Source organism: Pipistrellus kuhlii, unplaced genomic scaffold (assembly GCF_014108245.1).
Source record: "Pipistrellus kuhlii isolate mPipKuh1 unplaced genomic scaffold, mPipKuh1.p scaffold_m20_p_15, whole genome shotgun sequence".
NCBI classification, from domain to species: domain Eukaryota; kingdom Metazoa; phylum Chordata; class Mammalia; order Chiroptera; family Vespertilionidae; genus Pipistrellus; species Pipistrellus kuhlii.
The window spans coordinates 10,181,094-10,195,282 of record NW_023425460.1 but is presented as its reverse complement, the minus strand read 5'-3'; the positions used below and the strand labels follow the sequence as shown (position 1 = coordinate 10,195,282).

Genomic DNA, 14,189 nt, shown 5'->3' with positions numbered 1-14,189 from the left:
TCCCTGCCACCTGTGTCATTGTCTTTCCCTTTATTTCCCTCAACAGATAAGAAAACTCTAAGTGACCCCAAAAGCCACCGTAAGTCCCATTTCATCGCTGTCCTCTTTCCTCCGGGGCTCTCCATGCTGGCTTTTCCAGGGTGTGTGTGTGAGGGGGGTAGGGGGGAGCGGAAGGTGCCTGCCCACCGACCCTCCGCAGGTTCCTAGGACCTGCCGTAGGTGTCTCCCTCCGTTACATGCAGACAGGCAGACCCTGAGCTGACAGAAAGGCCTGGGGGCAGCATCTTGACCCTCACGATGAGGGACAAGAAGCCCTGAGAAGGCACTTGCCCAAGGTCCAGCCAGGTTTGAAGTGGATGTTTTCCTGGTGAACCTGCTGCTCTCAGCCCCATCCCTTTGGCCTCCTCTCTGGACCAGCGCCAGGGGGCAGGCCCACACTTGTCCATCACGGTGCCCCACTCTGTACCCCAGCAGCTGGCCAGAGCCTCCTAAGATCCCTGGGCAGCCGTCAGCCCCGGGGGCTTGGCCTCTAGCCCCAGCAGTAAAGCCGCCGGGGCAGATAGGCCTGTAGTATTTCCAAATAATTCTGGAGCCATAAAATCAGCAGTGAGCCCCTCCCCCAGCTCACTGGGGGCCGAGCTGTTGACTGATTAGAGCACATGTGTCAAACACAAGGCCCGCGGGCCAAATCCGTCCCGCCAGGCCTTGCAATGTGGCCCGCACCGCGCTGTCATCACTGCACTCCGCTGCGTTTCCATCACAATGACAGTTTATGACTGTTCAGTAAACCATTCGGCCCGCGATTTAGGCTGGATTTTAGATTTTGGCCCCTTCTCTGATTGAGTTCGACACCCCTAGATTAGAGAGTGTAAATCTCCGGGCCAGTGACCACAGTGGTTAGCGGGACATCAGGAGGCAGAGCCCAGCCCTGGGAGTAGGAGCCCCCAGAGGGGTGGGTACCAGAAGGTGCAGAAGTGGGCGGGCATGGTGCCTCCCCAAGGGCCCAGGGACAGGAAAAATGCCACCTAGGACTCCCACAGCAATTACCTTGGTTCTGCCTGTGCTGTCCAGTACGGCTCTTTAAACTTATATTCACCTTAATTTAAATTAAATGTGTTTAGAAATCCAGTTCCTAAGACTCACTGGCCACATTTCAGTTGCTCAGTGGCTCCCTGTGGTTGGGACATAGTGTCTTCATTCATCGCCATGGGAATTCTGTCGGCCAGCCCTCCTTTAGTCCCCGAGTCTTGACGGGACCCCTTCCTGCCCGCCGGGTGGAGTTAGTCCAGCTGTGCAGCAGCTGCCCTGCCCCCACCAGCGCTGGTATCCTCCAGCCCACTGGCCTGCCCGGGGGAGGGGAGTGTAGTCAACCGTCGCCTCTCTGAGCCCCTTCCTTTGCCTCCACCTGCTCACCTCCTCTCCACCCCATCGCCTGCATCTCATTCCCCTCCACCTGCTCCCCTCCCACCCCTCCACCTCCGCCTCCCACCCCTCAGCACAGAGCGGGAGCCGGGTGGCTCGGAGCCGCCACTTGCAAACATGGCGGGGAGCCTGGCCCTCTGGGGATTTGCCACGGGCTGCAAGTGAGACTAGTTTGGATCCCAGTTCCGACGGGACAAACTGTGGCTGAGCCACAGGCCCTGGCTCCTCAGCAGTGAGCAGTGAATCCCTCCTGGGAGTGACCAGTCCCTTGGCCTCCCCTTGCCATACTGAGCAGAGAGCAGGCCAAAGGTTCTGAGGCCGTTTTACTTAGAGAGACTGGTGCTCAGAGAAGTTCAAGCCCTGCCTGAGGCCACCAGCCCGTCGTGGCTGGGATCGGACTAGAGCCCAGGCCCTGCCCCTCCCTAGGGGCCCCGGGCCTCCCTGGCTCCCCCGGGCCTGGGCCCCGGCCCCCGCCCTCACACAGCCCTCCCGCCCCGCAGTCCTGGAGTCCTCGGGGGACGTGGCGCTGTACGCCGGCATCGTGGTGGCCATCCTGGTGGTGGCGGCGGTCCTCATGGTGGTGGCGGTGGTGGTGTACCGCCGCAGCTGCCGGGACCTGGACACCGACATCACCGACTCGTCCGCCGCCCTCACCGGCGGCTTCCACCCCGTCAACTTCAAGACCGCGCGGCCCAGTAAGACCGGGGACACCTGGTTGGCAGGCGGGCACAGGGCACCCAGCGGGGTGTGGCAGGCAGACTCCCTCCTGGGGCTCCAGAGCTTGTTCTAGAGCTGACTCTGGGTTGGTTTGGGTTAGAGAGATGCAGAAAAGGAAAGAAGGGGTGACCCAGCCTGGTGGGTCCCCGAAGCCTTTGGCAGCTGGGCATTTGGGTGGGGGTTTGCAACAGATTGGTCCTTGGCAGGAGCAGAAGGTGGGGCTGGGCCACTGAGGCCCGTCTGGGTCTGACTGTACCCCACCTCTGCAGACCACCCGCAGCTCCTGCACCCTTCGGCGCCCCCCGACCTCACCGCCAGCGCCGGCATCTACCGCGGGCCCGTGTACGCCCTGCAGGACTCGGCCGACAAGATCCCCATGACCAACTCGCCCTTGCTGGACCCCCTGCCGAGCCTCAAGATCAAGGTCTACAGCTCCGGCACCACGGGCTCCGGGCCAGGCCTGCCCGACGGGGCTGACCTGCTGGGGGTCCTGCCGCCCGGCACGTACCCTGGCGACTACTCCCGGGACCCCCACTTCCTGCACCTGCGCAGCGCCAGCCTCGGCTCCCAGCAGCTCCTGGGCCTGCCCCGCGACCCGGGCAGCAGCGTCAGCGGCACTTTCGGCTGCCTGGGCGGGCGGCTCAGCATCCCCGGCACAGGTGGGTCCCTCTCTGCTTGCCCGTCCTCTGACAGCCCCAGCACCCTGCCCCCATTTCACAGATGGGGAAAGCGAGGCCCAGGGGGGAGATGTGACTATAAAAGGGAAGGTCTGGGGTCGAAGCCTGTGTCTGCCTCACTGTGGCAGGGGAACCTTGGTCCAGCCACGCTCTAAGCCTCAGTTTCTCTGTCAGTTAAGTGGGGAGAGGTTGCCCCATTGTAATCAACAAAATTTCAGTGCTTTCTGGCATCAGAAAGGGCAGTGGTGCCCATCTCAAGGGTGCAAAGCCCCGTTAACAATTACCCAGCGTCATACCCGAGGCTGGAGGCAGCACTGGGACCTTCAGACGCCAGGTCTCTGCCCCTTCTCCTCCGCACTGCAACGCCAGAGGCCCCTGTGCTCCTGACAGGCCCTCTGGTCAGCGGCTGGGCCTCGCGTTGCACCCAGTCTCCAGGCCTTCTCTCCCAGCCCCGCCCTGGTGACTGCCTGTTCGAAGCCCCTAGACTCCCTTAGCCCCTCGCTGCTGACCTCTCTCTCTCCCCCTAGGGGTCAGCCTGCTGGTGCCCAACGGAGCCATCCCCCAGGGCAAGTTCTACGAAATGTACCTCCTCATCAACAAGGCGGAGAACACCCTGTGAGTAGAAACCCCAGCCCTGGCCCAGGCTGCCCACTGCGCTTCCCCTCTCCCTGCTGCCTGCTTACCCTGGGCTCACATATCCTCTTCTCCCCGCCTGAGCCTGAGCCTAGGCAGGCGCCAGTCCGCCGAGGAAGACGTGGCTCGATGTTATGTCCACACCCAAAACATGCAGGATCAGCACAACAAATCACAGAACCTGAAAGGCAATTTACAAGCTAGCCACAACATGACAAAGGGTAATCTCCTAACGATGCAGGGAGGTTTTAGAGACCAATGAAAAAAATTTAACATCTCAGTACAAAAACGGGCAAAGGATATGAACAGTGATTTACACACACTTTTTGTTTTGTGTGCGAGCACACACACACACACACACACACACACACACACACACTAGCCAATAGGTTATGAGAAATCGTTCAACCTAATTTGTAGTCCAATAGTAACTCAAACAGCCGTGAGATATTGGGAGGGTGGTTTTTTTTTTTTTGCTTCATGAATTCATAAAGATTTATATTTCAGCCCTGACCGGTTTGGCTCAGTGGATAGAGCGTCGGTCTGCGAACTGAAGGGTCCCGGGTTTGATTCCGGTCAAGGGCATGTACCTTGGTTGTGGGCACATCCCCGGTAGGGGGTGTGCAAGAGGCAGCTAATCGATGTATCTCTCTCATCGACGTTTCTAGCTCTCTCTCTCTTCCTCTCTGTAAAAATCAATAAAATAAATATTAAAAAAAAAAGATTTATATTTCAATATAAATGCCTTCATGCCAGCAAAAGCGTGGCACGCAGCCCGCCATGGCATGCTGGCAGGAGTGTGGAGCGGTACCAGCTTCCCAGAGGACAGTGGAGCAGCTCCATTAAAACACTCCACGAGACTCTGGCTGGTTCGGCTCAGTGGAGAGAGCATCGGCCTGTGGACTGCAAGTTCCCGGGCTGAATTCCAGTCAAGGGCACATGTCCAGGTTGCGGGCTCGATCCCCAATAGGGGACATGGAGGAGGCAGCCAATCAATAACTCTCACATCATTGATGTTTCTCTCTCTCTCTCTCTGTCCCTCTCCCTTCCTCTCTGAAATCAATAAAAATAAAAAACAAAACTAAAACAAACAAAACAAAAAAACTCCACGAGTGCAGAGTCTGAAATGTGAGCAAAGGTTTGGCTGTGAGGACGTCATAGGGTGATAGCAAAAGCCAGAAACAACCTGCAGGTTAAGCCATTTCTCTGCCTCTCCTTAACCCCTGACCTCTGGGAGCCCCAGGGGTGGAGGCCTGCCCTCTGTCACCCAGGAACAGGAATAGAGGTGGGAGAGCCCAGCACCCATCTAAGCCCTGGCTGAGCGCTCGGCCTCCCCTCACTGCCTCCTCCTGTCCCCAGCCCCCTTCTGGAAGGGACCCAGACAGTATTGAGCCCCTCGGTGACCTGCGGGCCCACAGGCCTCCTGCTGTGCCGCCCCGTCATCCTCACAGTGCCCCACTGTGCCGAAGTCAGTGCCAGCAGCTGGATCTTCCAGCTCAAGACCCAGGCCCACCAGGGCCACTGGGAGGTGAGTATCCACAGCTGGGGGGCAGGGCCCACCATCTGAACCTGCCTGCTTTCCCCTGGCCCGACCTGGACGGACCTTGCACTTGACTGTGACCTGTCCTCCCCACCCCCACTCTCACTTTGCAGGAGGTGGTGACCCTGGATGAGGAGACCCTGGATACCCCTTGCTACTGCCAGCTGGAGGCCAGGTCCTGCCACATCCTGTTAGACCAGCTGGGCACCTACGTGTTCACGGGTGAGTCCTACTCCCGCTCAGCGGTGAAGCAGCTCCAGCTGGCCATCTTCGCCCCCGCCCTCTGCACATCGCTGGAGTACAGCCTCAGGGTCTACTGCCTGGAGGACACGCCGGTAGCGTTGAAGGTAAGGCCAGGCCACAGGTACCCGCACAGCCCTGCCACATTGTAGATACATCACCCCTGGCCAGCCAGCTGCATGGTACCTTCTAGTATTCCCCTCCCCAAGGTCATGGTATCTTTCAGGCACCCTCTGCTCTGCCATCATCAGACTCATTCATTCATTCATTCATTCATTCATTCCTCAAACATTGAAATGGCACCAGACTCTGAGATACAGAGGGATCGGGCACAGGTCTTGCCCTCACCAATCTCCAGGCTGAAGGTGGGAGTCCCTGATGGTGGTCATCCAGACTGCTGAGGGAGCACCCTCCTGGAATGGGCTTCCAGGGCCCGGGGTTGGGGGAGGGGTCAGAGAAGGCTTCCCAGCAGAGCTGGCAGGCTCCAAAGGATGGGTAGGCATGTGGATAGAGGATGAAGGGCATTCCTGGAGGCAACAGCTTCTGCAGAGGCAGGTGTGTCTTTCTGCGGGACCGAAGTGTGCAGAGGGAGTGAGCGTGTGAGGGAGGAGGATGGGCCGAGACAGGCCGAGCTCAGCTTCCCAGCACTCCCGGGGCCATGCCAAGGGATTTGGAACTTGTCCGGGGGGCAGGGGCATCGTCCTGGAGGACCCTGTTCACAGGTGCGCCTTTGCAGCTCCTTGGTCTCCCAGTCTCATGTGACTTGTCTCAAACTCTGAGTTGCCAGATGATGCAACAGAGGTGAAAAGGCCTCGTGGGAGAGTGAGTGCCGCCTGCTGGGACCACTGGGGCCTGAAGTGCCAGGAGGTCCAGATGGGCTGGAGACTCCTGGGGGATGGCCTGGTGGCCTGGAATCATACTGGGCCATTGGCTGATGCCCTGCTTTGCTCAGGGATTAGAGTGGAGATTAAGAGGGACGTTGCCACATTTTGGCCTGATGGCATTCTTTGTGACTCAGTCCTGGTCCATCTGTCCATCCTCCATCCATCCATCCATCCATCTAACTTTCTGCCTATCCCTCTACATACTCTTTCAGTCAACAGTCCCTCTGTCCATCCAGCTTTCACACATCTACCTATTTACCTGTCCTTCCATCTGTCCTTCTACTTTACAACCATCCGTTTGTATATCTATCTGTAGATCCATCTCTGTGTCTCTCTCTATCCATATCTGTTTATCTAGCCATTTATCCATCCATCAGTTCATCTATCAGATGAACCTACCCATTTATGTATAAATCCATTTATACATCCATCCCACTATTTGTTCATTTATCTACCCACTTTTTTCCTGTCTATCTGTCCACATGCCTATCTGTCCACATGTCCATAAGCCTTTGATGAGCATTTACCCAATGCCCAGCCTGTGTTCAGGTGGGTCTCTGCCCTTCAAGTTTCAGCCTGGTGCCCTCTGCCTGAGTCTGTCCCAGCCCCCGAGCTTGCCGTAGGAAAGGCCCATTGGCCAAGTGCGATGGGCTCCCCTTCCTGTTGCCCCGCCCACAGGAGGTGCTGGAGCTGGAGCGGACCTTGGGCGGGTACCTCGTGGAGGAGCCCAAACCCCTGCTGTTCAAGGACAGTTACCACAACCTGCGCCTCTCCCTGCACGACATCCCGCACGCCCACTGGAGGAGCAAGCTGCTGGCCAAGTACCAGGTGAGGGCCGGGCTGCAGGGCGGGAGAGCTGGGGCTGGGGCTGGAGTGGGACACACATGGGGACCTGCCCAGGGAAGACCAGTTTCCCCTCCCCGATTCTGCTCCCCCCTCAACCCTGCAGCCTTGCCCCTTCATCTTTGTCTCTCTCCCAGCCCCCTTGCCAGGCTCCCTTCCAGTCGCGCCTAGGCACACCCTCACCATGGACAGCCACACTCCCCTCGCACCCACTTCCCATGCACAGATGTCTCCCACATCCTCCAAGAGGCCTCACCCTCCCCAAGAGCACCCACGCCTGGCAGACCGCCCCAAGTTACCTACGATGGTCACACCCCTCTGCCACACCCGCCTGGGACACCACCGCATCCACTGGCTTCCCGGCCCCAGGCACACAGGCGCTCACACATGCACACACACACACACACATTCAGGCTTGTGCCTCCTTCCCTTTCTCAGCTGAAGGGCCCTTGACCAGCTCTTCCTCTGCCCCGTTGGATGGAGAGGCCTGAACTGCCCCCTGAGAGGCCCCAGCCCTCCCTGCACTGGCCCCATCTCCTCCTCTGCGGTCACTCCCGGCGGCCTGGGCAGGCCGGGCTTGTCTCCTTGACCCGCCTCCTCCTTCCGCAGGAGATCCCCTTCTGTCACATTTGGAGTGGCAGCCAGAGGGCCCTTCACTGCACCTTCTCCCTGGAGAGGCACAGCCTGGCCGCCACCGAGTTCACCTGCAAGATCTGCGTGCGGCAGGTGGAGGGGGAGGGCCAGATCTTCCAGCTGCACACCACGCTGGCAGAGGTGAGGCGGGAGGGCTGGGGCGGCATGCACACCCGTGCTCGCCCCCCCGTCTGAGTGGAAACGCCATCTCACACAGAGACATGCCCCCCAGTCTGAGCTGGGACTTGGGCCCTTTTTCCCAACATCTCCTATTTGTTGAGTGCCGACCCTGTGCTTGGCATATACTGTTGCTAGATTTTCTCACTCAGTCTCCACAGCCACCAGGGAAACAAACCCAGTGATCCCCCGGGAGATGAAAACGTAGGTTCCAGGGAGGGCAGGTACCATGGACCTGTGTCAGGACCTTGCTCCGCCCCAGCCTGCGGCTCTGCACCCCTCTAAACCTGGATTGAGGTCCACGAAAGCCAGGCCACCAGGGGGCAGTGCTGGGCCTTCCTGGCGGTGCTGTGGGGAAGAGCACTGGCTGGCCGAAACCGGTTTGGCTCAGTGGATGGAGCATCGGCCTGTGGACTGAAGGGTCCCAGGTTCGATTCCGATCAGGGGCATGTACCTCGGTTGCAGGCACATCCCCAGAAGGGGGTATGCAGGAGGCAGCTGACCGATGTTTCTCTCTTCATCGATGTTTCTAACTCTCTTCCTCTCTGTAAAAAAGTCAATAAAATATATATTAAAAAAAAAAAAAAAAAAAGCACTGGCTGTGGGCCTGGGCCCAGTTCTGCCACCTGTGTGGCATGTGATCAGGGCAGGTCCCTTCCTGTTCTAGACTTCGGGCTCCTCATGGCTCCCTCGCCTTGAGGCTGCGTTAGCATCCGCCCTGGGCAGTCCACTAGCCTGATGCGCCCCCTGAGGGCCGGGGCTCAGGCGTGTAGCCCGGGCTCACAGGGGCTGAGCCTCTGGGGGAGAAGAAGGCCTTTGACGAAGCGTTTGCGGCCCGTCCGGGGCAGGTGGGGACTGACTAGAGCCGCCTCTGCCCCTCTCACTCTCGCCCCCTGCCCTTCCAGACACCCGCCGGCTCCCTGGACGCCCTCTGCTCTGCTCCCAGCGGCGCGCTCACCACCCAGCTGGGACCCTACGCCTTCAAGATCCCGCTGTCCATCCGCCAGAAGATATGCAACAGCCTGGACGCCCCCAACTCGCGGGGCAATGACTGGCGCCTGCTGGCGAAGAAGCTCTCCATGGACCGGTGAGTGCTGGGACCCGGCCCCCTGAGGGTGCAGGGTCCGAGACGCCCATTGACTAATGAATGAGAGGCTGGCGCTTACGTGCTGGCCTGCGGCAGTCGGGTGAGGCCAGGCCCAGCCAGGCCCAGCACTGTCAGCACCCCGGTGCCCGGGACGGAGCAGCGAGAGCCCCCGCGAGCTGAGGAACAGAGACAGCGTGGAGTCAGACGTTCCTGGAGACCTTAAAATGCTGGGTAAACGCAGTGGCAGTAATGGCCGTTATCATGATGTCACACTGACGGAGAACCCACTTCCTACACCTGCCCTGAGCACACGCCAGGCTTAGGACATCGTAGTAGAAACGGGTGGGGTTTGCGAAGACGCCTGAGGCTCTCTCCCGGCTCTCGGGAGCCCACGGGGCCGGGCCGGCAGGGCTGGCCGTAGGAGGAGGAAGAGAGAATGGAGAGCTGGTTTCTCCAGCCACTCCGGACCAGTGTGTTTCAGTGATAATGATGAGGTGATGAATGGTGATGAGCAAGACAGGTCCCGTGTTTCAGCCGAAGAGACGAAAGCTCAGAGAGGTGCAGCGGCTTGCCCAGGGCCACACAGCCTGCAAGCAGAGGAACTGGGACTCAGACCCAGGACTGGGGGACTGAGCCCCCAGGCGTCCCCCTCCTCACTCTCTCCCCACACCCGGGCTTCGGGCGGTGTTGAGCTCTGGGGCAGCCCGGTACCCTTCTTCCTTCCCTCCACCAGGTACCTGAACTACTTTGCCACCAAAGCGAGCCCCACGGGGGTGATCCTGGACCTCTGGGAAGCTCTCCAGCAGGACGACGGGGACCTCAACAGCCTGGCCAGTGCCTTGGAGGAGATGGGCAAGAGTGAGATGCTGGTGGCCATGGCCACCGACGGGGACTGCTGAGCCACCCTGACTGCGGGCTGGTAGGGACCGGCCGGAGGCGGGTGCAGGGAGGTCCGGGCACCTTCTATGTGGCAGCTCACCTCTGCTGACCCCCAGTTCCCAGCCAGAGCCACCCTCCTCTTCCTAGCCTTGCCGTACCCCAGACCACGACCAGCCTTAGGAATCCATGGACTCTGGTGTTCCTCTCCCCCCTCCCCACCATCTCTCCTGGCTCAGTCCTTTGTGCAGAAACCAGGGTGGGCTGAGGCCTCTGGAAACCGGGGAGCAAGGGGGTGGCCCTCCCTCCACCCCCCACCCTCTGCCTGCAGCCCTGGCTTGTTTTCGTTTCGTTCTCACTTCTCTTCCTCGGCCAGTGATTTCCCCCCGCTCCCTGAGCCCTCTGTCTTCACGCCATTTTCCTCTCTGAAGGTCAGTCAAGTACACATGCTTTCTCCGTCCAAAAGCTAAAAGGAAAGGAAGCAACTTGCTTCGGGAAGAAGAAAAACACCAAAACCACAAGGGAAAAGAAAACCCCCGTTTCTTAGGAAACGCAAATGATTTATTATCCAGGTATTTGGATACGTCCTTTTTAAGAAAAAAAAGAAAAAGAAAAAGAAAAAAACAACACACACAAAAAAATAGAAAACTCTTTTCTTGCATGTGGGTGTGCTCATGGTTCTGGCCAGGAGCGAGTGTGTGTGTGTGTGTGTGTGTGTGTGTGTGAGAGAGAAAGAGAGAGAGGGAGAGAGAGGGAGGGAGAGGCAGAGGCAGAGGCTGAACACGGAGCACTTTGCTGCTACTGATCCATCTTGGACTGGTTTTTACCAGGCCTCCCTGCCCCAGTTGTGAAGGCTCAAATGGTACACATTTTGCTCTGAAGTCTTAAGCAGACGCCGCGCACGTAAAGCCAAGGAGCCGTGGAGTGGAGTGAGGGGGGCTCTCCCTCCGTCCCAGGCAGACGTCCCCGGACCTCTGGGCCCTGGGATGGGACATGTGGGCCCCGGGCCAGCTGTGCGCCTTGGAGATGTTTCCAGCATCAGGATCCGGTGGCCCCTGGAGAGGGGGTGTGGCCCAGAAGCAGGGCCCTAGCAGAGAAAGGGGTGGGGGGTGAGGCACCTCTACTCTCCCCTAGGGCGCGGCCAGCCAGGGGTCCCCTCCCAGCAGCCCCTGGAGCAGGTGGGCATTCCCCTGAACCCAGGCGTCAGGAGGCAGCCTTCCCAGCCTGTTCCTCTTCTGTGAGACAGGGGGCCAGGGGGAGGGCTTGTGAGCAGCACAGCCTGTCTGTCTGGGCCTCGGTGTGGCTTTGAGAGGTGTGCGGACAGCGGCCCTGCAGCAGGAGGCGGGGAGTGGGTGGCCCGCCTGCACAGAACATGCCTTCCTCCCGCCCCATGGAGGGCGCTTTCCCAGCTCTGGTCTCCGCAGGCACCTCCCTCCCTCCTCCTCTCAGCCTCCCTCTGCTCTGGGAGATGTTGAGGTAGGTTGCCTTTGAGCAGGAAGGGCTGCCGCAGTGGAGGGCTGCACCCCTCACCAGCCTGGACCAGAATGTCCTGAGGGGCCAGCAGGGCCGCAAATTGGGGGGATGGTCCCGGCCCTTTGCAGCTGCCTGACAATGGCTGGGACCAGGCAGCTGGCATGGAGACCTCATTAAAGGCTCTCCTTGGCACCCAGGCGAGGCAAGTGCCAGCTCGCCGGCAGCTCCGGGCACTGACCCCGGGGTTTGCCCCAGCAGGCCCAGCAGCAGCTGCGGGGACCAGCCTGGGCACGGCCTGGCCTTTGAAAGGCTGCTTCAGGGCTGCAGTCCCAGGCAGCGTCCCCAGCTGGCTTCCTGCCACCCGCAGCCTCCTCAGGGTGGGGGTCGGCTGTGGGCAGGTGAGGTCCTGCCCCGAGTTTGAGAGAGGATTCCCTGGGTCGGGACTGAAGGGGACGGGCCTGCCTCAGGGGCTGGGACCCCAGCTCCTGACCCAGAGCCCACGTGGGTGCTGCCTCCCTGGGGCTCAGCCTCCCTGGTCACTCCCAGCCCACGCCGTGGGGCCTGTGTGTCAGCGTGGAGCCACCCGGTGCCCTGCCCACCACAGGCTCTAGGATGGCCACGGCCCCCGCAGCCCAGACCAGCACTCAGCCCTCAGCGGTGCCGTGGAGCTGTGGGGCTCGGGCCTGTGGCTGCCCGCTCTGGGCCTCTTCCTTCCTCCACCTAGGGGGCCGCAGCTGCTGTGTGAGGCCCTCGTTCTAGGCTCCGATGGGAACCCCGTGGTAGAAGCTCTGTGCTTTGCCTGCCCCACCCTCAGGCTTGCTCAGGGCCTGGGACAAGAAGAGCTCTCGGTCCGGTTTTGTGAGAAAAGCCAGGAGGGGCTTCCTGGCTCCGCCCATCCACCGAGGCTGCTGCGACTTCATCCCACGCTGCCCGCCTCGGGTGGCACCCGGGCAGCCTCACGTGCCCAGGTGCATGGAAAGCTGCAGGCCAGGGCCCACTGCGGGGCCTGTGTGGCCCTCAGGTGGGCGTCTCTGTCTCTCTCCTCTCTGGTATATTTGTGCTCGAGTGTGTGCGCACGTGCTGTGTGTGTGTGTGTGTGCATGTGTGCGTGTGTGTGTGTGTGTGTGTGTGCTCTGCGCGTGTGTGTGCGCACGTGCTGTGTGTGTGTGCGTGTGCTCTGCGTGTGTGTGTGCTCTGCGTGTGTGCGTGTGCTGTGTGTGCGTGTGCTCTGCGTGTGTGTGTGCTCTCTGTGTGTGTGTGTGCTCTGCGTGTGTGCTCTGCGTGTGTGTGTGTGTGTGTGCTCTGCGTGTGTGTGTGCTTGTGCGTGTGCTCTGCGTGTGTGTGTGTGTGCGCGTGTGCTCTGCGTGTGTGTGTGTGTGCGTGTGCTCTGCGTGTGTGTGCTCTGCGTGTGTGCGTGTGTGCTCTGCGTGTGTGTGTGTGCGTGTGCTCTGCGTGTGTGTGTGTGTGTGTGTGTGTGTTCACACGGGCACATCAGGGCTCCCGTCGGGAAGCGTGTCCCCGCTCGTGTGAGTGTGCCCTCCTCCAGTCCCCGTGGGGATGTGTGGAGGCGGCGTGCCTGTCCGCTGCCCTCTCTGAGACCACAGGGTCTGTCGGTGTATCCTCTACGTGCCTCTCCCTCCGCCCTCTCTGAAGTGCCCCGGGATCCAGGGCCGCTTCCCCCACAGCCGGCAGCTGAGCCAGGTCCCTCCGCAGGTCCTCTGAGGGGGGTGACTCGGAGCTCGGGGCCAGGGAGCAGCTCTCCTGGGGGCACAGGGCTGGACCCCCTGCCTGGGCCGCGTCCGTTCGGGGGCTGCAGGAATGGCCCCGTCCCGCCTGTCTGTTCTGTAAACTACAGCCTGTACATAACATTTAGCATTCCTATTGTAACAGAATTAATTTTTATGAAATAAATTATATTTCCTAGTCTAAAAAAAAAAACCCTCCGGGTTACAGTCTGCTGTCTTCTGGACCGTCTTTCTCTCAGCAGCTGGGAGTGACTTTCCCACTTTCGGGGTTCAGAGGGGAGGAGGTCTCAGCCAGGACTCTGAGCTCCTGGAAATGATTGAGCTCAACCTCCTCGTTTTATGGGAGGGAAAGCTGGGCCAGAGAGGGCCAGGGACTGCCCCATCGTCACACAGCAAGTTCAAGCCCAGGCTGGATCTGGATCTCAGCCCCTCTCTCTTTCCTTCCTCCCTCCCCCCTCCCATCAGTGCTCTCCGTGCAAAAGCACTGTGTGCAGGGGCAATCATTGAGCCTTCCGTAGACTGGAGATGTGTGTGTGTGTGTTTGGTGGGGGGAACAGAGGGAGCCCCAGTGCCCCTGTCTGCCTGTGGGGTTCAGCTGGGCTGAGGCTGAGCAGACAGTTCAGAGCCCTCACTTGGGACAGGAGAAGTCGTGCAGCAGAAAAGCAGTGGCGAGTGGGCTGGGACCGGGTGGCGGGACCCAGGGTGCCTTCCTGCTGGGACGGGTTACACCCTGGAGGGGAATGCCTTAGATGGGGAGGGGCTGCCCTACCCACGGGGATTGTGGACTTGAGTGTTCACGATGAGACGTCTCCGGCAGCGGCAGGAGAGGATCCTGTCCCAATAAAATCGCACTGAGCTGCCTTTCCCACCGGTGGAAGGGGGCTTTTATTTCTACGTGCCCGTTCCAGCCGGCCCCCTCTGCCCTGTGCACCTCAGGCCTCGGAGTGGGTCTGGCCCGGCATTTCCCAGCATGCACTGCCTGCTCTGTGCGTGGACTCCGTGGTCATTCACGGCATGAGCACCCGTGGCCGTCGGGGGGACACCGTGTTCACCAGCCATTGACAGGCCCGAGGAGTCCCGCCCGAAGCAGCCGCTTCCTCAGATCAACACGGGGTGTCCCAGGTGTATTTGGCCATGGGACCCCTTTTTATGCTCTGACGTATGTGGTGCCCGGCCAGCTCTGACTCCGGGGCCTGTGTCTGGGTGTGCACGGGGTGTGCACCAGGTGTCACCCGGTGTCGC

The 14,189-nt window shown here is 60.2% G+C and overlaps 2 protein-coding genes across 3 annotated transcripts in view; both read left to right on the top strand.

Annotated features, from left to right (window-relative positions):
- Window positions 1-11,814, top strand: part of UNC5B (unc-5 netrin receptor B) — an 82,966-nt gene extending 71,152 nt beyond the window's left edge. The window contains exons 8-17 of one of the 2 annotated variants that reach the window (XM_036438215.2): window positions 47-79; window positions 1,923-2,117; window positions 2,409-2,798; window positions 3,344-3,431; window positions 4,809-4,977; window positions 5,103-5,336; window positions 6,792-6,941; window positions 7,566-7,730; window positions 8,672-8,853; window positions 9,587-11,814. In XM_036438215.2, the coding sequence (XP_036294108.1) occupies window positions 47-79; window positions 1,923-2,117; window positions 2,409-2,798; window positions 3,344-3,431; window positions 4,809-4,977; window positions 5,103-5,336; window positions 6,792-6,941; window positions 7,566-7,730; window positions 8,672-8,853; window positions 9,587-9,752 (1,772 nt within the window). In that variant the 3' untranslated portion in view covers window positions 9,753-11,814. The remainder of the gene's footprint in view (window positions 1-46; window positions 80-1,922; window positions 2,118-2,408; window positions 2,799-3,343; window positions 3,432-4,808; window positions 4,978-5,102; window positions 5,337-6,791; window positions 6,942-7,565; window positions 7,731-8,671; window positions 8,854-9,586) is intronic. The other variant, XM_036438216.2, reaches the window with a different exon arrangement.
- On the top strand, window positions 11,364-13,131 carry LOC123652412. Its single transcript, XM_045582212.1, has 4 exons — window positions 11,364-11,600; window positions 11,814-12,253; window positions 12,311-12,333; window positions 12,631-13,131. The coding sequence occupies exons 1-4, from the start codon at window positions 11,364-11,366 to the stop codon at window positions 13,110-13,112; spliced, it is 1,182 nt and encodes a 393-aa protein (XP_045438168.1). The 3' UTR covers window positions 13,113-13,131.
- Window positions 13,132-14,189: the final 1,058 nt, after the last annotated feature.

Bases quoted from the DNA above. Each gene is read 5' to 3' on its own strand.
- LOC123652412 (XM_045582212.1), top strand. From the start codon at position 11,364: ATGGAGACCTCATTAAAGGCTCTCCTTGGCACCCAGGCGAGGCAAGTG. The intron at 12,254-12,310 runs ATATTTGTGCTC...GTGCATGTGTGC, and splicing joins CTGTCTCTCTCCTCTCTGGT to GTGTGTGTGTGTGTGTGTGT. The intron at 12,334-12,630 runs CTCTGCGCGTGT...GTGTGCTCTGCG, and splicing joins TGTGTGTGTGTGTGTGTGTG to TGTGTGTGTGTGCGTGTGCT.